Source organism: Camelus dromedarius, chromosome 10, assembly GCF_036321535.1.
Source record: "Camelus dromedarius isolate mCamDro1 chromosome 10, mCamDro1.pat, whole genome shotgun sequence".
NCBI lineage: Eukaryota > Metazoa > Chordata > Mammalia > Artiodactyla > Camelidae > Camelus > Camelus dromedarius.
The window spans coordinates 70,710,999-70,733,243 of record NC_087445.1 but is presented as its reverse complement, the minus strand read 5'-3'; the positions used below and the strand labels follow the sequence as shown (position 1 = coordinate 70,733,243).

At 48.2% G+C, this 22,245-nt stretch overlaps 1 protein-coding gene across 9 annotated transcripts in view; it reads right to left on the bottom strand.

Moving 5' to 3' along the window:
* Positions 1 to 22,245, bottom strand: part of MVB12B (multivesicular body subunit 12B) — a 163,928-nt gene that overhangs the window by 53,199 nt on the left and 88,484 nt on the right. For 3 of the 9 annotated variants that reach the window (XM_064490518.1, XM_031450470.2, XM_064490521.1), the window contains exon 7: positions 19,416 to 19,510. In XM_064490518.1, coding sequence (XP_064346588.1) covers positions 19,416 to 19,510 — 95 coding nt within the window. Of the gene's footprint in view, positions 1 to 11,394; positions 12,524 to 14,779; positions 17,144 to 17,192; positions 17,743 to 19,415; positions 19,511 to 22,245 lie in introns of those variants that run through there. The other 6 variants (XM_064490519.1, XM_064490520.1, XM_064490516.1 and 3 more) reach the window with 6 other exon arrangements.

Here is a 22,245-nt window from a genome sequence, read left to right as displayed (position 1 = left end):
TCTGTTCCAGCCCCTGCAAGGGGCCTGGCTCTCATAGGTGCTCTGAACAGGTGGTGAGAGGCCTGAGTAGCAAGAAGGACCAACTAGCCCAAGAGTTTTTCAGATGGGAAAACTGAATCCCAGGCAAAGGAAGCGACTTTGTCAAGTTTGGAAGTGGTCAAAATGAGCCTTAAATCCCAGAGGGCAGTGCTATTTCCAACACGCTGGAACACCTGTGAAAACCCCGAGCTAATCCCTAACCACCCCAGGAGAACTCAAGCTCCTCATGCGCTGAAGATCAGTGACACACGCTCCAGGCCAACAACTCCCACACTGAAGGGAACAGAAGCTCATGTCCAGCTTCACTCATTTTTTTCCAGTATAATCATTGACTTTATATTTTTCTTTACATCTGAAAACACACTTAAATTTTTTAGTTTAAAAATGTTCTTTTGTTTTTATTTTTTATTGAAGTATTGTTTCTATTATTGTTCATTTAATTTTTCTGAACTCACTTTTTAAAACTCTAAATTACCATTCTGAGTACGTGCTCCCACTCCCACCACTGCCGTGGGAGGTCAGGGCCTCCTGAACGCACCCCAGACAGAGGCGCAGCAGGGCTGGATGCCTTGACACGTCTGACCAGAGGCTTTAAGAGCCATCACTGCTTCTTCCAGTCTCTTGCTCCTCCCCTCTACTCTGAGAACAGCATGTTGCAGAGAGGAGCTGCTCCTTCAGCCTGGGTCCCAGAAAGAGATGACACATGGAGCAGGACACTGCCAATGTGCAGTCACCAACTTGGAACTTGAGTGACGTACAATATGGGGGTATTGTAAGCCACTGAGATTTGGGGGATGGTTTAACTGCAGCATTACCCAGCAGAGAGTGATTAATACACCTACTTTAATCTTATTCTCAACAATACTATCTGCTGATATGCTACTATGGTCGAAATTAAAAAATTAAGAGGCCATTTGCATCTCACACTGCCTCATGAGCACACACACCCCATCTTTTGGGAAACACCACTACAGCCAGGAGGGAGTAGACGGGTACCAGAGGAGATGCAGTTAAAGAAGCAGCTCCAAAGGGAGGAGACTCTAGGACCACACAGATAAAATTCAGAAAGCTCTGAATTTTCCCCTAAAAACTATAAGCTGCACCATCAATTTCATCTTTGGCTGCACTCAACGTGTACGTATAACTGCTCTAAAAGTATACACCAATTGTAAGACACATTCAATATTCAGAAATGTTAAAACATGTAGGGAAAGAACATCTAAGATACAAGGGATGTTGGGAAGCACGGGCAAGTCACAGTCAAGGAGACGACCATGTGGCCAACTATCTCCCTAAGCAGTGAAGCTTCATGGGTTAACCTTCCAGCTACTAATTCTTCTTAAAACAGGAACCACTCTGACCACCTAAATAGAAAAAGTCCTTATCTACTCTATGACTTAATTATTTAGATACGCTGCATGATGGATACCATTCAGCTATCTAGAACTTTCACTCAGCTCTATCGCGCTCTAATCACTAATGGCCCACTTGTTTGGCTCAGGTAAATTACATTTGCATATGCAAATGATGTCTACTACACACTCTGTACTATTAATGTTATCGCTAATTACATAATAATAGTTACCAATTTCCACGCGGATCAAACTTACAGTTTTGTAGCTATTAGGGAAATTGTGCTTTGTAATTAAGATAATCCTCATTTCCAGATGCTAATTAACTATATAATAATTAGTCTCATTCACTAATGCAAATTAAGGATTTTCATCTTTATTGATAAAGGAGTTGCTTCTTATCGGTTAAGGAAAGATAGCCCTAGAAATCTTGCAGAGAAATACTTTCCCCCCTCTAAAGGTTAAAAGGTAAATCCATTTTTATCAGTCTCATTTGAGAATGCAAATTAGGTCTGATTAATCAAGTCAAAGATAAATGTGCTAGACTTGTTTCAGGACAGAATGTATAGCTTAACGAGTTCATTTCTTTTCCCTTTATAAATACCCAGATAAACAGAGTCACAAGCAGAAGTCCACCTCCAGGAGTCGTTCATCCACGGTCAGGGGAGAGCTCGGGGATGCATGTCTCTCTACGACTACTTTTTGTTTCCCCTTCAAGGGTCATGGAAGCACCTTGAAGTAGCTGTGTCTTCATGGTTCAGCCGCAGTGGGAACGAGCGAGAAGAGGTTTTTGTGAGTAAATACAGAGGAAAAAGGGAGAGCCACATTTGCTAGGATTATTAAGTTTTCTGTGCTCCAAACAGAATACAAACTGGCACCTCCCATCGTGACTAATGAGGGCTGCCTCGGCGAGAACAGAAGGGCTGACAGCCAGCGAGGCCTAGTTGGCAGGCCCCAGCCCAGGCCTCGCCGCATTCATCATTCGCTAAACCAATCCACCAATTCCGCACCACCATTTGTCATTAATTATGCTAATCAGCACACCATTACTCTCCGATGACATCGTAGCTGTTATTAGCTAGTTATGGCTTTTCAAAAGCACAACTTATTGTGCATGCATGGGCTGTGCATGCATTAGCCTACAGGGAAGAAATGTCCAATTATGAAAAGAAGAAATTCGCTATTATCTTTTTATAACAAACCAATTTAGTAATTAGAAAAGTCTCTGAACTCATAGGTTCCTTTTTTTGCCTTCCCTTACAATAACTGAAACCAAAAAAAAAAAAAAAAAAAAGGTGGTTTTCAATATTTCTCTGAAAGGAAAGGAAGTACCAACACAGAGACTTTTCGGCAACGAGTTTGAAAGAGGGGTCTGGGGAAAGACTGTGCACAAGCCCCTGGTGGGCTGGCCTTTTCTCTCCAATTTGAGTTAGCAGGACCACTTTATTATGTATACTTCAGCCGCTACGAATGCCGGGGAGAGGAAAGCACACCCACGTGACCTTTCACAGTTCACTCACGGCAGAGCGAAGCCGTTCGCGTAACGCCACCGGACAGCGCACACCGTACCTGGCAGACGCTTACTCCAGAAGCACGGCAACAGCCCCCCAACCTCCCTGCGCCCCGTGACACGCCAGGAGCGGCTACACCACTCAGGTGACCTTGGAGACGGATGATTTGGCCATATTAGCACCTGTCCTGTGCACGGTTTAGGAGAGAAAAAGGACTGCACTCAGGGCTGGCGGAAGCAGGGAGCCGTCTGGGTCAGGAGCCAGACCATCAGGGGAGACCCTTTCCCCAACTCACAGCCCCCCAGAGGGGCTTGCTCTGACCCTGGCGTGTCAGCAGGGCTAACCTGCAAGCTCTCTGCAAACCAGGCTCTAATCCTAAGTTGTTGTGTTCAGGCTGGAGTCTTTACCACTAGTTTTAGAAGCTTAGTCTGTATTAAGAGCTCATTAATATCATCAGAGTAAATGGGCCTATTAAAACATCTTTAAGCAATATCTGAACATAAATCTCCCTAAACTATATTTAATGACTGTACTTAAGATACATTATATGGAAGTCTTAATGAGACATTAGATAGCATTTTGAAGATTAAAATTAGAGAATCCATATAAAGTCTGTCCACTTAATGTAGCCTTAAGCTATACTGATGAAAGCATTACTACCAAATTATTACTGCATTAGAACAAATATTTTTAATCATGTCTGATTTACACATTCTCTTTTTTATATAATTTTCATCTTCACAAAAATACATTTTGAGTTTACGAAAGAGGGCATGCCAAAGGTTCCAAGGTTTTGAAGTACTCTAGAGGTAAAGCGAACACAGAATTTAGTTAGTACTGCTTACTGAAAGCTCTGGGCTCCGAGTCACATTTCTTTATGTTTGGTTTAATTAGTTATTTCAGTACTACAGGTAGCCAAATACATTTACCTTATGACTTCACTTCCTTCAAGAGCAGACTACAAAGAAAATAGAACTGAACCGAAAACACTGTGAAGCCCAGAATACAGGATAGTGTACACAGTACAATCTACACAGCGCTGGCTGTGGTAACATCTGGGCGTCTAACTGAATCCTTTTCTGGGCCCCGTGGAGAGCCCACACTCCCAGGGAGCACCCCGCCCTGCACTTCGTGCCCCCGCCCTCAGCAGACACAGCTGGACAGACATCCTCTGACCTCTGAGGCCTGTGACCTTTTGTCTGTTTCCCTCAAGCCAGCCGCGGAGGCAGGAGTGAAGTCCTGCTTCTGTTCCAGGGCCCCCTCTGTGAAGAGCAATCAGTGTTGCTGGTAGAAGTTTTTTTTCTTTTTTTAAAGTTTGACTCCCCCAGGGCCAGGGGAATTGAACCTTTTAAACAGATCCAAATCCGCCTCAAGTCTGCTCAAACAATGAAGCGTTCTCAGGGCCCACGGGAAGAGGGATATGGGTGGGAGGAGCTGATGCACAGAACTGAACCACTTGGGGCAAGTGGTCGGTTGGGCCACAGAAAGACCTGCGTGAGTCTCTCTGCATGAGGGAGTCTACTCCATCTAAAATAGAAGCGTGTATCTCGAGTCCATACAAATCTTGATAAGGCTTAATACACAGTGGTCTCTTGAAAACAAGTCGAACTTCAGATTATATATACATAGAAATATTTTTCTTCTTACTTATGTACTGTTTTAAAATACCACACACCCAAACAGGATTCTTCATAAACAGAAAAATCTCTCCCCTTCCCTCTGTTCCTGGAAGGAGTTCTCCCGAAGGAAAGAAACATCATCCACCCCTGCCTGAGGATAACAGCCCCACAATCCCAACGAGGGGTGAGCCTGCCGAGTCTGTCCCATCCCCCCGCCAGCTGAACTGTGGAGAGAATGTCATCTGAGAACCTGGACAAGGATAAACCAGGATTCGCACAACCTGGACTCGGATCTGACACCAGCACGAGATGCTTCGCAAAAATTGACGCTTTGGAAGCCGTTAGAGATGAATTATCATTGAAGCTTTTTAGACTTTTTTGGTGATACTTTATACCAAAGTATAACTACCTTTTATAAATGCTATTCAATTATGAAAGACTTCCGGGATTATGTAAATCAAGACAAGTCAACCGGTGACACCTTTCTTAATAGAATGAGATTCTCTAGCTTTTTATTTTTTTTCCCTTCACAGGAGAAGAAAGTGGCACAATTTAAATGCTCTGGTCATTAAAAGAAGACCCCTCCTCTCGCATGTAAAAATCTGTAGCAACAAGCCTATTTCCATTCACTTCTCCCAGATATTTTCTCCCCAAAAGGAACTTCTTCATAGTATAATTCTGCATTTTTCACTGTGTGAATTAGGCATTCTTCATAAATAACAGCTATGTTCTATACACAGGAGCTCTTTTTTATTAGGGACACAGTAATGAACAATGAGCAATGTGTTCTATTATTCTTTGTCAAATCACAAAATGCTACATTAGAATAACTGTGCTGGTCAATGTAATATAGTAGATTAAATTCAACTTCTGTGGAAAAACCACTGTAAAACAGCATGATAAGAAGGCTATAAAAAATTTAATTTTACTCCAAACTCCATCACAAAAAAAATGGTGTGAAAAGTAATTTTGCATAATCAGTACACGCCATCTGGAACAATTAACCGATTTCTATAGAACTATGAGGATCAGTCATATCTGCTTATTAAAGATCAGAAATTATACAAGTAATAAATCCTTGAAAAAACTAAGCGTACTCCCGCCTGTCAACGCTATTTTAACTTCAAATACTGAAGAACGCCTGATAAGGCTGAAAAGAAGAGATTAATATATGCAAATTACATCCAGCATTTAAAATCCCCACAACTGTCTCCGGTTTTCTGTCCCTTATTGCTGCCTTTATGTTTTATTCATACACCAACTCACCTGTCACTTCATAAGCTATAATATTATGGGGGTATTATTAAACAGCATAAAGCCGTGCTTTAATTGGAAAGCTTCATTGCATTTTCCAATTATTTGGAGTAAATTAAAAGCAGATGCACATAGTTTAATAAGGAGTCTAATATCAGTTCCGGGAAATCAAAATTCATTGTCATTACTAGGCTGTGATAGTTTTGCAAACTGTACTCAATTTCAGAGGTTTTCAAAAGAAAATCTGTCTATGCAATCTGTTAATTGTCATTCGGTTAATAACTGTTTAAATATCCAAACTACACAGCAGCTTCCTATTAAAAAAAATTAAACTAGGGGGTTTGTGTAAGCCAAAGAACTCCGGGGCTGGGCTGGACTTTGCCGACTTGCCCGTACACCGTGAAACAATGGAGCTGGGAGAAGCCCACCCCGGCGACAGCTTCGCCCGAGGGGAGGACAAAGAACAGTGGTTCTGTACTTGGGCGAGCACCAGGGTTTGCAGCGCTACCAGCCAGCTCTCGGTGGAAAAGGGCAGAAGCCATGTTATAAATTGCGTTTCCAGAGGTCTGCGCTGCTCAGCAAAAAATTAGCTTCCAAAGTTTTAATTGGTCTACCTAAAATAAATCCTTTTTATGAGTGGGTTAACTGATTCAGGATGCAAACATGGAAAAATCAAAGAAAGCAAACGTTGTGACCAATTTGTTTTTTAAAAATGTACCCCCGAAGGGCCATCCCTACTGGTTGACAACCTGGGAGTAGAGTGTCCCCAAGGCCCTGCCCTGCAGGGGCTGCCACGGTGCCTGCAAGTGGACTGACCGCCAGACAAAGGACAGTACTCTAAGCCACTATGGGTTTAAAGAATGAAATCTTAAAGGTTACTCTCCACGAGGGCTCCTGCTCACAGATGTACTGATGTTACAGCTTTGCAGCTACAAGTTGCATACATACAAATACGTGCAGCGAAAGCATTTACAAATGGAAAAGCACAGGGATACTCAAACTAGTACACGTAACCTTTTCATCTTTATACCAAGTGACAGACCTGTTCAAGTCCTAGGTGTGTAAATTATAATAGGACAAGCAGTAATTGACTTTTAAACTCCACCCACTGTGAGGGCTACAATTAATCTGTTTTTAGCATAAGAACTGCCGCTCTGCAAAGTTCATAACTTGTAGGCTCTTCTCCCCAATCCAATTAAAGCCTAAGAGTCTTTCTAAAAGGTAACAGCACAGAATTTATTCTTCATCTTCCAGTTCAAAGGGCAAAGCCGCTAACACCCCAATCATGCAAGGGCAAGCGCCCCCAGACCAGAGAGGACACCAAATGCTTGAACACGAGAGAGCCTTCTGGCAAAACAACCAGAAACTATGCTCAAAGATGAAGATAAAAGCAATTCTTGTGCAGTGATCCAAAAAATAGCATCCCTCTCTTTTTTTTTTCAAAATTACCTGTTTTAATAAAGTAGACACACTGTGCCAACTGAACCATTTAATTATCTGCAAAAATGATGAATCAAAACAATAGTTTGCAAAAATAAATGACTAACCTCTGATTAAAATGTCTGTCCTCATTAAATCCAAATAAAAGGTACAGTATCTTTTTAAAAAAGTGTAGTCTGAAGAAAGGAGCAATTCCTCAGCATTGAGAGAGAGCCTGGCGTCCTCCCAGGAGACAGGGACATCTAAGAAAGCTGTTTAAACTACTCTCTCAAACTCTGAGAAAGATGGCCTTCGGTGCGCGGCGTGTCCTGTGGCCGCAGAGCTGGCCCTCAGCACAGGCCCCAGCACCTGGGCCCCCGTCGGGCAGCAGCTCTGGAGTGGGAGACTTCAGGATGTGCTCGGTGGGTGGTGTGACTCTCACAGTCCCTTAAACCAAGTCCCCAGCGCACAGCTATGTAAGGATTCTGGGGCAAGGAAAGGGGCTCCCCCCAACCCCGCCTTGCAAAAAGGTCCTGAGATGGGAAGGGCAGGAAAGAAAGAACCACAAACCAAAAGGCAAAGAAGAAAGAAGTCAAACTGTTTAGAGGGCTGAGCACAGATACGCTCCGTTCTCAGTCAGAGCTGATTTGATGAGAAGGGAAGGGGAAAATCAGAGGCTTTAAAACTGTTTTACCCGGTAACAGACTAACAGCTCAGGCAATAACTGATTTCTGAACTAGGGTGGAGGACTGGCCTTATGTTACACCAAGAAGTCCCCTGAACTGTGCAGGGTCCCTCCAGGAGTGAGCTCCCCTCTGGCTCTGCCTTGGTGGACCAGCTGCCCCCTCCTGACTGCATTTTAGGTGGGGTTGCAGGGGAGAGGGGCTCCTACTGCTGGCGAATAAGACCTGCACTGCCCAGGATGACAGTGTCTATGACAGTCATCCCAGCTACCACTTCCTTGTACCACTGAGCACAAGGCACTTCACATACACCATCCGCGGTCCACAAGATTCAGACTAGGAAACGACTGAAACGTTCCGTAAACTGTCCAAAGTCACGCAGCTGGGAAGGGCGGATACAAAGGGTGGATCTCAAGAATCAATCTAACGACAGACATCACAGAGCGCCTCCCATGGACTAGGCGTCAGACACACACCAGTGAATGAGGCTCGTGTCCTAACCTCCTGAGATGGACCCTGGACTCCAGGAGAGAACTGAGTACTGAACAGGACATTATAACCAAAGACAGATCGCCCTTTTCAGAACCGAGAAACCAACCAGAGGGCTGAAGTTCACAAAGAAGCATGAATAGCCAAGAGGCCTTTGGCCAAAGAAGCTGCCCATGTTGGACTTTTATAAAAGGCCCAACCACCTTTGGCAGAAGAAGAGTGAGCGAGGACTGTGTAATTCACGAGCCAAAGGACCCGCTGACAGGAGTGACACTGGCATTTTGTTAGCGCAGGGCATGTTTAAGGTAAACACAGGAAGCAATGGAACAGAAAGATGGGTGCGTTTACTGCCTCCAGGTAGCAAGCGATTAAGTACTTCTAAGTGTGTCACCAGGAGCGATGCTTAGGGCCAACGAGGCAAGCTTTACTCTCTCATTCAAAATTATGGATGTTGCCTCGCCAGTGGATCATGAGATTGTTCACGCTATAAAACAAGCCAGGCGTGAGAAACCGCTCTCGAACAAAGGATCTCAACCTTGGATGAGAGGTGCGCATCACTCACTGTCTGAGAGACAATCGAAAGACAAATCCGAGGAATAAGGAGCCTCGTTCTCTGGGATGTGTGATAAATACATCCCATGCAGACTCTAGGCCGGAGCACTGAAGATTGTTTTTTAAACATAAATAGGCTAAGACCATCACTGGTCATTAATAAAAGGAGTGGGGGAAATCATTCGGGGTTTAGGACACAGACACCAAGTGCACGACAGCGGGTGGGTTCAAGTGTTCTGCCCACAGGAAAGGTGGCTTCGCTGTTACAAAGCAGGTCAGAATTTCCTTTGTCCTAATGTTAGCAGTTAAATGCACTCGTTCTGATATAAAAGGGAGGATGTTCATATCGTGCGACAAAGGATAACTTTTGATCTCATCACCGAATCCAGTGCAGCCATCCAATTTCTCCCCAATTTCTCCCCACGCCCACATCTTTGATCACTGAGTCATCAGGAGTTTAAAGATGCGCACCTGGAATCTGATCCTTGCGACTACTGTCGGTCAGCAAGGCTAGGGTGGGGAACTCAGGGAGCTGGAACCAGAAGGAGGGAGGCTGGGGCTAGGAGCTGACGGGGACCCACAGGGTCTGGAATGGCTCAGTGACCTTGGCAGAGGCTGGCAACACAGGAGGCCCAATCGAGAGAATGAAGCTTCAGAGCAGGTGGTACTGAGGTGACTGTCAGCTCGAATAAGAGCCCTGTGGCAGGCAGGGTGCAGAGAGCTGGGACAGTGGGGGCAGAAGGCCTACAGTTCAGTCCCACGAGTGTAATGGTGTTTGTGGGCCACCTGCTGTCACCATAGGGCTATGGGGAGACCACAACAAGGGGACATCCAGGTGCCTGGCGCTCCCCCAGACAAAAGTCTCCAACAGCAGGAGCAGCGGTAGCCCTGCCTACTGATGGGGAGGGGGTTCCTTGAGGCACGTGGAGTAAATCCCCTCTCCTGCTGGGGAAAGGATCCGAGAAGGGGCGGCTGGGAGGGGCTCTGGAATGATCACAGTCACGGCAGCGCACCTGCAGCACCTTCCACATACCAGGCTCGGTTCTACTCCTCACCACCAGCCACAGTCATCCCTGTTTAATAAGGAAAGTAAGGCCCAGAAAGCTTAAGCTGGCGTCACTCACATTTAAGTGAGGGGCTGTGTGCTTACCCATCCACTGTCCTGTCCAGCAACAGCCAATGGGAGCCCCACCCCATGGACCGGGGAGCCATCATCAGTCAAGCATCAATGGCCTCCCTCTGAAGAGGTCCCAGACATGGTGGTCCAGGGAGTCCTCTGAGGCTGAAACGACGCTGAGACCTCTTACACAGGCGAGTCCTTGCACACTCCACTCTAGGTGTGTGTCCCCCCAGCTCCATTTGACCAAGGGAGGGAAGTGGTCATGCAGCCTGAAGGGGTGTCCTCCGCACAGTGGCTGGGAGCTCTGGGCCTGGCGGGGCCTGAATCTCAGCCCTCCCACTGACTAGTGGTACAACTGGGGACAAATCACACGCTCTCAAACCTTAGTTTTTCCACCTGTACGATAAAGACACTTATAAAGCTTGAAACAAGGCTCGAGCATGGGAGCGCAGCAACACTGGCAGCTGTGCTGTGTCTGTAACACAGAGATAATAGGAGTACTAGGACAAATCCTAAAGGGTTTTTGTCAGGTTTTCTTGGTGAGGATTTGTTGGGATTAAATGACAAAATGCATGGAAAGGGCTTACTACAGAGTCTTGTACATGGTAAGTGCTCGGGGAAGGTTAGGTATTATTAAAATAAATTAATATAATCCATTTTAATAAAAGCAAAACACAACTTCAGTTCCCTAAACGTGTTTAAAGAGGTGACCTTAATTACATCATTTTCCCTTCTCAGCTGATAAGTCTGTTATCGCCAGATAGAAAAAGAAACAAAAGGCTAGTTTGATAGGAGCTGCCCCCAGGCAGGAGTGTTTGGTAAACCAGACTACTCATTCTCCCCATAGAGAACCTCTGGAGAAGTGCGAAGAGCAGAAGAAGAGCTGGGATTAAGCGCCTTCCCTTTGTCCTCAGCGTTTCTCTGCCTAGGCCTTTAGAAAGGAACACAGTCACGCTACTTACCAGGAAGGGAATCATGATGGGGAAATGGAGGCATCTTTCTGCTTAAAAACTAGACAAAGAAGATAAACAAGCAAGGAGAAAGGTGTCAGAAAGTTGGTTTTCCTATCACTGTTTCTGTCTGGGAACTTCACAGTCAAGGCAGCATTTGGATGGAATTTCTCTGAAGTCCGGGGGCAATCAGTGCACGTTTGCTGGTAACACCTCAGGTATCCCAGCCCGCAAGCCCCCCAGGCTCCTTCCTGCACATCCCCAACCCGGGGAGGTGGGGACTGCCACTGCTACCTTAGATACCAGACAATGCCTGACACAGACGAAGCTGCCAAAAATATTAGCTGAACGACTGTTATGTTTGCATTATCGATGCTGTACTGGACTCACTGATGTTGAGAGATGAGGGAATTTAGATCCAGAAAGTCTTGGTGCAGTGCCTGACATCACGGGGCCGGCCAGGGGGAGAACCAGGGCCCGCGCCGGCTCTTCGGCTCCTGCCCGGCTTCTCTCCACCACCTCACCTGAGGATTTAAGAGGTGATGGATGTGGCCCATTAAACTAGGGCCGCCTCAACTCCGTCATGCTTAAAACCCAAGAGAGGGCGAGAGCACAGCGGGGGTGGCCACCTCTGAAGAACACTGAAGTATCTGTCACCTAATAATACTTTTATTTTTCACGATGACGAAACTGGAAAAAGTCTTAACTTTCTCCTGCTGGTGGAGCACAGGAAAAGCAGAAATGAAAGCCTGCAGCGGAAAGCGGGCCTCCAGCACCTTCCCACCCCCAAACCAAAGGCACACTGGAAGATTTTATGGAAGTCGCCGGCTCACTCTGCCAAGGGCGTCTTTCCTTCCTGCCCCCGAGTCATCACTCCGTCACCTTCCCAAGAAAGGGCTCATGGGCTGCTTGCCACGGAAAACAGCCCACGTCTAAGTGACGATGCAGGACACAAAGTCTCGGTTTCAGGGGTCGCCGAAGTAAGCCAGTGTCTCTGAACTGACCGAGGAAGACATCTTCTCTGAGCACTGTGACTGCTGAGATGTAATCTTATATATAAAATTAAATGAGGCAGCACAGGGCTAAGAAGATGAGCCAGTGTGTTCTGAGTGCTAATTCTCAACAAACCTCTGTGCTACTGCTGTGATCACAGCCCTGGAGGGGAGGTGAATTTGGAGAGAAGTGACACGCTGCATTGCTTCCAGATTTATAAAACATTCTTATATACCCTGGATCCTCACAACAATCTTGGGACGGTAGGGGGTGGTTTCTGAATTACTTTACAGGGATGAATAACTTAACAATAACATCGAGTAACTTGCCTGGGTAACACAATGCAGGGCCCTTGCATAGCTCTAGTGGGGAGCCATTCACGTGTTGTGCAGTGCACAACCTGTGCAGCCATTCATGGTGGCTCCATGTGATGGTCACACACACTTCTGACCCCAGATGTCCCGTCAGTCGCATGCTGAACCTCCTTCCACAGGCTTCCCATGCCCTCAAAGAGGGAACATGGCACACGGCAGCTCTATCTGCTGAATAAATAGAGAAATAATCTTTCTCTTCTCTTTGCCTTTAATTATATCCTCATTGATTCAAAAAGGATTGAAGACAGCCTCTATCCTTCTTTTAAACATAGTCTCTGACGTCTCCAAGTGCTCACAGGTGAAAGCCCTCCAACACGACGTAGTGTGGGAGTAAAACAGGATGGGAGCATCCCCAGCTGGACGGGAATCAGAAAAGCTTCACAAAGGAGGGAGTGCGGGAACAGGCCCTCAAGGATGGGTCAGCAGAGAAGGTGGGGGAATCTAGGCCATGGGATTGGCAGGGGCAAATGCACAGAAAGACACAAAGGTGAGGACACAGGGAATGACCCAGGCTGGTGGGCACAGGCGAAGAGAAACAGGGAGAAGACACCAGACAGGTGGAGACTGGCCACTGCCCGCCGCAACGCTGGGCAGGTGAGGGATGAATGAATGCAGTCAGCAGAGGGCTGGGGCTGGTGTGAAGGTCTGATCTGAGGAGTGGGAGATGAGTCTGCCATCTGGGCAACTGGACTGAGGACTAACAAGGTGGGTCAAGGAAGATGGCCAAGCAAGAGCGAGGCACTGACGCCTGGAACAAGTCAGCCCCGTAAGTGGGGATGCAGGAGAACAAAGAGGACCACACTCGAAGCTCAGGTCTGGAAGATGCGCCGGGGGAACTGGACATAGCTATGGACTTCATCCATCACAGAAGGATGAACCGGAGCCCAGCTGAGGAGTTTTGGGGTCTCTCTCTGCAAAATCCTAGCAGAGGGACTAACAGAGCAGAGGACCTCCAGGAGGCAAGTGTTCCCCAAGCGCCCTGTGCGTCTGCCCGCACACGCTGTTCATTAACTCCGGTGACACAGAGACCGCGGCGGGTGTGTGAGAGCACGTCCAATTAGCCAGGCCTACATGAATATTTGCACTCTTAAATCTTTTGCATTTCGAAAGGGTTAAAGCTTATTATTAGCATATAATTTACAGTCCTTTCTCCCAGGAAAGGAATAATGCACAGTAAATGCCACATTCATTTTAATAATACATGTTACAGTCTGTGCCCAACATCTGCACAAAGGTAAAGGAGACAGATTTTTTTGACGTGTCCCACTCTGCCATCTAAACACAGGCTTTTTGTTTCTTAAGTGACGGAAGGTTTAATCAAGAAAGCAGGCAATTCATCAATCGAAACAAGGCAGCGTGTGAGCGCCTGACAGCACACACATGGTTGTGTACAGAGCAAACCTGGCCACCTGTCACCCGCACCTTTACATCAGGATGTACAGATACACTGCGCCATCAAGTCCCCACCCGCTCCCATTCATTTCTGCTTTTTCTTAATTCTGTTTTTCCTTGTGCTCGATTTTGTTGTCAGGGCAAGAGTAGATGGATAGACAAGGGACATGGTGGCTGTTAGAGGGGATGACAAAATTTATGTGCCTTTAAAACGACTTATTTCCTCCTTGATTTGAGCACCATCATTATAAATATTTTTTCACTTCATTGAGGAATTTCCCCATATGCTACTATCTGGGGCTGCGTCAAACTGATGTCCCTCCCTCGCATCCCTGCCACCCTCCCACACACTTGCCCCCCACCTCTCCGACCAGTCCTAGGTGAGCCTGAAAATCCTCAGCAGAGGATAAAGGAAAGCGGGGGTCTGAAGTTCAAGGCCACATAAGCTGCGTGAACATGTCCATGAATGACAGAGGCCACAGGGGTACCTGCGAACACAGAGAGGGCCTAACGTCACTCCAGGGCTGCCCTGCCTTTGTGGCTATCAACCCACTCGCAGGCTGACACTCACTTCAATACACGGGAAAAGGAGAGCCACACACACACAATACACACGCACACTCTGCAGGTTAATACCATAAATGTTACACGCGGAGCAGCTGTTGGTTAGAACACCTTACGCAGAAAAGAACAGCATATCTCACGCACCCTATTGTTTTAGTCTTTTGTTTTTCGTTTTCTAAGCTGGCGGTGCCTTATGATCATTAAAGTAATAAGTTTATTTTCGATTTTTCAGGTGAAATTTTTTTTTCCCTAATTAAAAGACAGAAATAATGTAATCACTAGAAATGAAAGGAAAATGTTTATAATTGTTTGGTAAGCTGCAGATGAGTTTTTAAATGATCACACTGTAAAATATACAGACTCTTTTTCATAGTAAGATGAAGAGCTGGTAGCAGAAATTCTATCCAATTGGATGAAATATATAAATCATGAATTTCATAATACTGATAATTAAATGTCCATCTTCCAATTTAAATGAGGACTAGATTAAAACTGCATGGAGAAGGCTGATATTCAGAAATCATTAATTATTTTTAATTGCTTTGCGCTTTCCTGGTCTGATTTCAGAGTTACACGGCTCGTACAGGGTTCTCTATTTCAGATAAAATCCTTCTCTCTGCACAAGTGTTGTGGCTAAACTGACTGGCCGATGGGCTCAGACTTGTCCATGCTCACACACTTCCTGGTGTCAAACATTTTGAAAAAGGGGGTTGGTTTTTAAGAGGGAACAGCTGTGGAGGGCAATAAGCTGGTTTTTCTAGCAATCAAAAAGAAAAAAAAAAAAACCTGAAAAAATCAAAGAAGCTAAAGGCAGTGTGACCACCCCCCCAGCCCTGCCCCCAATCTACCCTGTCCTGCCAGGTCAGTTTCAGGTTCCGGCTTTGTCCTGGTGCAACCGTGTACTCCATCACTCAGAAGAGATGCTGTGGGTGATAAACTATATGGTCAGCCTGGTGCTGATGGACAAACGAAGGTGTTTGTGTTGAAAGGAAAGGAGGCCCCCAGGCTCCTACCCAGCAAGTGCATTTCTGCACGTGGCTTGTCCGGAATCTGGGGGTGGTTGGAGTTTGAGATTTCAGGTTATCACATGCTGGTTTTAATATGCATCTGCTTAAGTTCACTATTTTCTATGACTATGTCAATTCTTTCAAAAGGGAGAAAAACATGTTCTTTGGTAAAAATTCTTCACGTGGAGCTACAGATCAGTTGATAACCACCACAAAAACAAAAGACTAGCACAGCATGATGTCCTGTATCTCAAGTCACCTATTCATCAAGGGAAACCCACCATGAGACTGACAGGACATTCCTAGGCGGGAAAAAGCAATCCTGGGTGCCTCTGGGCTGAGCCGCTTGGCACAGGGGTGTCCCGGGGGCTGGACTCGAGGCCAGGGAACTTCTCCCTCCTGATGTCCCCCCAGTCTCCAGCCCTCGGGCACCTGCCGCCAGGCACAAGAACATTTCTTAGGAAGCATCTCACTCAACTTACAAACATTTTAGGAGTTCAAATGTGAACAGATCGCCCTCACAGCGGCACAGGCTGTCCTTATTAAATAAATTCACTGAAAAGTGAACTTTCTGTTGTTCACGGCATCTTACAGGCCCCTCTCCACGCAGAATTCACAAAAGGAATAGTTTTTCCCAAATAATGAGCTGTAAGATGGTTGATCAGTGGACACAAGGTTCCAGGGGACTGGACAACAAAACAGAATCATTTGCTCAAAAAGGAACAATGAGGAAATGATTGATCTGTGGCCCAGAAGTGACTTCCAGTAGAACTCGACAGCATATTATTAGTCAGAAGGCTCATGAGCACTCAGAAAAGATGGCCATCCCTGGGACCGGCAAGGATTCCCAAGAACCTGCCAAATTAACACCAGGCCTGAATCTTTTCTTATTATGAGTACAACATGTGCTCTCACAGAGAAATAAGACACCGCAAAGAAACAAAAAGAAGAGCAGGGCAGTCCAGGGAAAACCACGGTAAACACCTTGGCACGTACCTTTCCAGATCTTCGGACGTGTTTTTTTAAATGAGGTCACATTGCAGGTTCTGGCTATCGCTTCACTCTTCGTGCACATCTTTTTATCTAAATCATCCTTTTTTTTTTTTTTTCAAACTTGAAAAGTTAGGGCCACTGTAAGGATGTTCTACAATGTAACCGCTTGCCTTTGTTTCAGACGTTTACGGTATCCACCTCCCCCCTTTTAAGTATTGTATTTAAAAAGCAGCGGGGCTTGCCCTTGTGGAGGAATCTTTTTCGCACATCTGTAAGTATTTTCCAGAGGAAATTTCTGAGAGAGGAAGTGTGGGGATCAAAGGGGCGCTTCACGGCCACTGTGATGAGGGTACAAGGTGGCAGAGAAGGGACACAAGTGCCTCGGGACTGCAGCACAGAGTCCACAGAAGCCCCTCAGCCCACTTCTGTGGGCAGGAGAGAACTGCCTACGGGCAGGATGTGCAGCAGAGTCGGCGCGTGTTGGCTGACGGAATGCACAGCACCCCGAATGGCTGGATGGATATGAACGTACAACTGAACACGGGAGGACCTCGCAGAGGTGGGCTGGCTGCTCGGAGGTGGTGGCTCCAGATGCTGGAGGCGTTCAAGGAGAATCAGGACAACTGCCGGCCCCAGAGATCACAGGGGGTCTTCCCAGGCAAAGCAGACACTGGGCTGAATGCGTTTCTTCCTCCCATAACCATTTGGGAGCACCTCTGTGTGCTGGAGAAACCAGTAGGGACGGTCTGAGCAGTGTCTCTCCCTTTGCAGGCACAACAGAGACGGACTGTCTCAGTGAAAGGTACAGAAGGGGTATATTACCAGGTCTGCCCTTGGGAGAACATTTAAGAGTAAATATTAGTTTAATAGCCATACATACAAATTAAATATGGGCTGCTTTTCAAACTTCTAATTGCATTGTTTAGAAATCTACTTATCTTAGGAAGGGCCTGCAAACGAACGGTGCAGTGATCAAATGTTTTCAGGAATGGACCTGAGCAGACCGGCAGTTCGCACCGAAGGCTCAGTGCCTGAAGTGTGCGGCGAGCGTGCGCCAGAGCCGGTGCGGAAGCAGGGCAGTTTGACGATTCATTTCACTACCAGCAGAGCGCCAGCCGTCACGGCTCCCGGCACCAGGCAAGGGCGACGGCCTGCAGCATACGTTCCCTGGACTGTGTTTGGAAATCTTAACTTCGCAATACCAAACTGAGACACGTCACTCAGTGCCAAATACGGGTGGAATGGGGGTGATGCTGGGTGGGGGGCCTCTGCTCCCTTCTAGCCAGACGGCTCGCAGGCGGGCTGCCAGTGGGCGGCGGGCAGGCTTCCCGGCTGCACCATGGTTGCCCAGTGCTGAGCTTGCAGGCCTTCTGGAGCCAGCCGGTCCTGCGGGGTACTTCTGGCAGCATCACAACGAAGCCGTCCTGGACCCTGGTGGAGTAATTTGGTGCCTGCAGCCGCCGAGGAGGCCTGAGCTGCCTGCTGCCGTGGGCTGCAGCCTCAACTACCCCCGTTTGGGAGATAAAACCCAATTGACTGCCACTTACATAAATGTAACAGGAAGTTTCTGAATGGCTTCCCCTGTGTCTTGAGGCTGTTACCTCGGTATTGCTAAACTAACAGCTGAAATGAACCCAGACAACACCTCATCAAAGCCGCGGGGTGAGGAAGCAGCGGTCCAGAGGCAGACAGGAAAATTCCTGCCAAACCAGAGGAGATTTTGTTCTGTGGGCCCTTCTCTGCAGAAACGTCAACAGCTGGGAAAGCCATCAGAGGACCCAGGTAAGGTGGGGGTAACCAAACACCGCGGCTGGAAAAAGATTTGCAAGCTGGAGGGGAAAAAAGTCATCTGCTTTGATGGAGCTTTCCTTTTGTGCGTTCGGAACGGGGCCGCCCTGCTGGGTTCCACATACCTATTTTGCACCACTCTACTACTAAGCATCTGGGGAAATATTCAGCTTTTCTACAAAATAGGTCATCTTTCCACACTTGTTATGCTCCTTGTCGATTCTGCTGAAATAGCCACAGCACAAGAGAAATTCTCCCTGGAGTCGCTTCTCTGAGACAGCACGCTCCTTCTCCCTTTGGGGAGCTCGGCTGCCGGAGCGGGGCTGGGGCTGGGGCCGAGGGCTGAGAGCACCCCTGTCCCGCCCTTTCCCCAGCAGGAGTGCCTCCCAAAATGGGACAACCGGCCTTTCTTAGGCTTCCAAACCTATTAGGGAATGATCATAAGAAGAAAAACTAATACTGACACGAATTAGACCATTGTTCTATTCCATCTATTTAGTAACCTGAAGTTGCAATTTTTAGAAAAAAGATTACCTTTCAAATAACCGATTCATTATGGTACATGAATGACTGCCATGTTCCCGTGTTCAACATGTCACTCACCATTAAGGGTGTGTGCTGGTAAGCGGCACCAATTTGCCACTTCCCCCTGGTACACCAACGCCCCCGACTGGAGGCCCCCTATAATCAGAGTCAAGGTTGTGGGCTCCCTCAGCTCTTAGCAAGTCACCTGCACTGCCAGGCACCTAATGAATCTCAATTCTGTAGTAAGTCTTGTAAGTTTTTCCCCCTCTGGGTGAAGGTGAAAAAGAAAACTAGGACTGATGCAGTTCCTGCCAAGGAAACACTATCCATTTCAAGGCCAAGTTCAGAAATCAGACTCATACAATTGTGGGGGGGTGGGGAGGCCGCCAGTGAAGGCTCTGGCCACAAACCTGGCTTTGAGAAATGAGAGGTGAGGACAGACATGGACACGGAGGGCAGGGGACCAGGCCTCTGCTCTGCGCGGCTCCCCAGTCCCCGTGGGGAAGCTGCCCTGGACCTGGCAGGTGAACAATGTGCTGACTATTCTCTAGAAACCTCCCTTCAGGCTTGTGAAATCCACACACTGTTTTTCATCATTAGTTTCAAAACATGCTGAGTATCTGGCCCTGCTCTAAGTGCTGCGGTGACACAGAGAAAGGGGGAGGCCAGGTCCCTAAAGGGCATCTTGCAGGGGAAAAAAGAGGTAAGACACACAGATGCCGTTGCAAGCCAGGAAACAGGGAGTGGGAGGTGGCCCCAGGACGCAGACGCGGCAGCAGCGGCCCACGTACCTGAGATGGCATACAGATTGGAGTGCTGGTACTCGTAGTCCGCCCGCGTGCTGTTCCTGCCTCGGAAGGTGGCAGGGAGCGTTAGAGAGATGTGCCTGAGAAAGACAGGAGAAAGAGGAGATTACAGGGTGCGTGGCTCATTCCCCAAGGCTCAGAAAGCCCACAGAGCATGGGACAGGGGCGGCACCCCTGGGGAGCTTCCGGCTTCTCAAGCAGGACGTCCCCACCAGCTCAGGTCCCCCAAGGAATTCAGAAGCTTCCAGACATCAGTGGCCACCTTTTTCCATACTGGGAAGGACATCCAAGAGAAAGCAAAGGTTTCCCAAGCCTTAAGTGATGTCCCACGTGCCTCAGGAGGTGGGTGTTTAATCCAGATCTCTGCCCACTGGGCAAAGTGCACCAATGGGACCAGAACACTCAGCTCTGCACGCGAACCTTGGTTTGTTCTGTCGTCTTAGTTCCATTCTCCACCCAGTGGCTTCCACACCTGCCTGTGGGCCTGCTGAGGATAACAGGAAGCACCGTGTGAACGACGGTGCTGGGAGTTACTATCACCACCTGAGTCCAGGAAAGGACGGCCCACTGAGGATGAGGACGACACACTTCTCTCAAGTGCCATGTCTGCGTGTGCCCCTCGTGTGGGAGCACCCAGTAGGTGCTCAGACAGCACCTTCAATGACCCAGCACGTCTTTTATGGTGCAGGTGCCAGCCATTAAAGCTCACAGCACACACAGCACAAGCGGGTACTCGATCAAAGCACATAATCCATTTGGTGTGGTCATCAGCTGCCTTTAGTAAATGCCAAGAATAAAGATTACAATAATAGGAAAGACATTTAAAACCCAACTGGTCTGGGGGAAAAAAAGCAACAAAATTACCTCCTTTTGGTATGACTGGGGTCGGTCTGAAATCGCTCAGCAGCCTGAGCTGTGGTCACACATAGTCATTTCCAAAATGGAAAAGACCGAGGGACAAATGACCACGTAAAGAAAGCTTTCCACATGTTGCCTTTTTCACACAGTAAGTGTGTGCCCCCCTAGAACGACTCTTGTACGTACAGACTCCTGGGAGGAAGGTTCTCTAGGCGGGGCCAGGAGTGAGCAGGAGCCTCCCAGGGACGAAATGAGCACCGAGGACGGTAAAGGAGCTTGGTCTGCCGGGCTGTGGAGTGAGCAGCGATGTGCTCACTGTGCCACTGGCTGGCCCAGCTGTACAAGGCAGCAAGGCCTTACTGAGCGCTCAGGGTCGTGGGGGAACCAGCAGACACGTCCCTCGAGGTGTGTGTCCTCAGGGCACTTGGATGTACACGTAGTGAACTTCACTGATGAACTAAGGATGCCGAGGTAAGCTCCCCACCCCCACAAGGAGCTCTCAGGCTACAGGGGACAAAGGTGTAGGAACAAACTACTGTGCAACAGGACACGCTTCTGGAGACTAAAACCACACGCCGAGTGTGCACGAAAGGAACAACGCGTTCTGGTAACAGGGACAGGGCTTCTGGTGATGCCTTCTCAGAGGAGGCTGCGGGTGTTCCAGGACGAAAAGGACTGACGGGGCAGCCAGAGAGAGCCAGCTGTGGTGCAGGCGGAGGGTGCCCATAGGAAACACAGCCGGGGCCAGACTGCAAAGGACGCCAAATGCCACATCAAGGGGTTTGGGCTCTATCCGCTCGGACAAAGGTTCCCAAACTCTGTTCTGCCTGTCCCAGCACAGATTCAGTCACTGGAGTCACGTGGGAACTTGCTAACAATCCAGATTCACAGCCCCGACCCCAGGGCGTCTGGTTCAGTGGGCCTGGGGTGCAGCCCAGAAATCTTTTTAACAAGCTCCAGCCGTGACTCTGAAGACTGGCCAGGTTTGGGAACCCTGAGAGGGCGAGGAGCAGCTGCAGAAGGGTTTGAAGCAGTTGATCAATGCCTGTGACCACAGCACTTAGTCAATGAAGCTGAGCAGACAGAAGGATGAATTATTGACTGTGGTTGTGGTTGAGCAGAGCTAAAATGATGACAGGCGACCCTGTGGAGGGGGCTCGCCCTGAGCTGGGCCTGGGGCCTGCAGATCCCACAGCTCCCTTACGGCTCCGCACGTGGCCCCTGCGGGGCAGGTACAGGGCCCAGTGCAAAGTCAGAACAGGGGACCTGGGTCAAATATTAAGAATTTCAAGATGGTGACAGCAGAGCTTTAAACCAAGCGTGAAGCCCTTCTGAGCACGGGGCCCTGTGGGATGCTCTGGCTGCACGCCCACCAAGCTGGCCGGGGGCAGGCACTGTGACAGTGAGGGCATTTCCAGGAGCCGGGGAAGGACCCAGCTTCAGGGCTGCCACACCTGGAGAATGCTAGTCCTGAAAGCCCTAAGAAAGCACATCCAACTAACTAAAGACATGAAATGTCTGCTCTGTGCAGCAGCCGCTCCAGGAGGCCCTTAGAGGAGGTGGGGGTGTTGGCAGAACCACAGAGGACAGGCAGACCTGGATGACAGCCCAGAGGTCCTCCTCCCTGGATGAGAAGACACGGCCAGCCCAGCCACTCGGCCATCCGAGATGGCTGAGTGAGCCCTGGCCCACATCAACTCCAATCTGGGGGGGACTCGGGGTGGCATGACCCTGCTTTCGCAAAGCTCACTCTGCAGCAGGGGATGTGAACATGTCCACGAAGTCACAGGAGCTCTGGCAGAGGCAAGCAGGAGGACCCCCCGAGGTCACTGGGGAGGTGCTGTTTCATGGGGACTGGGGCTGGCAGGGCCGGGGTGGGCAGGGAGGAGCTCTGGGGTGTCTCCTAAGCAGCAGGAGGTCCTGCTGAGGGAAGACCGGCCCGTGGCCAGAGCCTGAG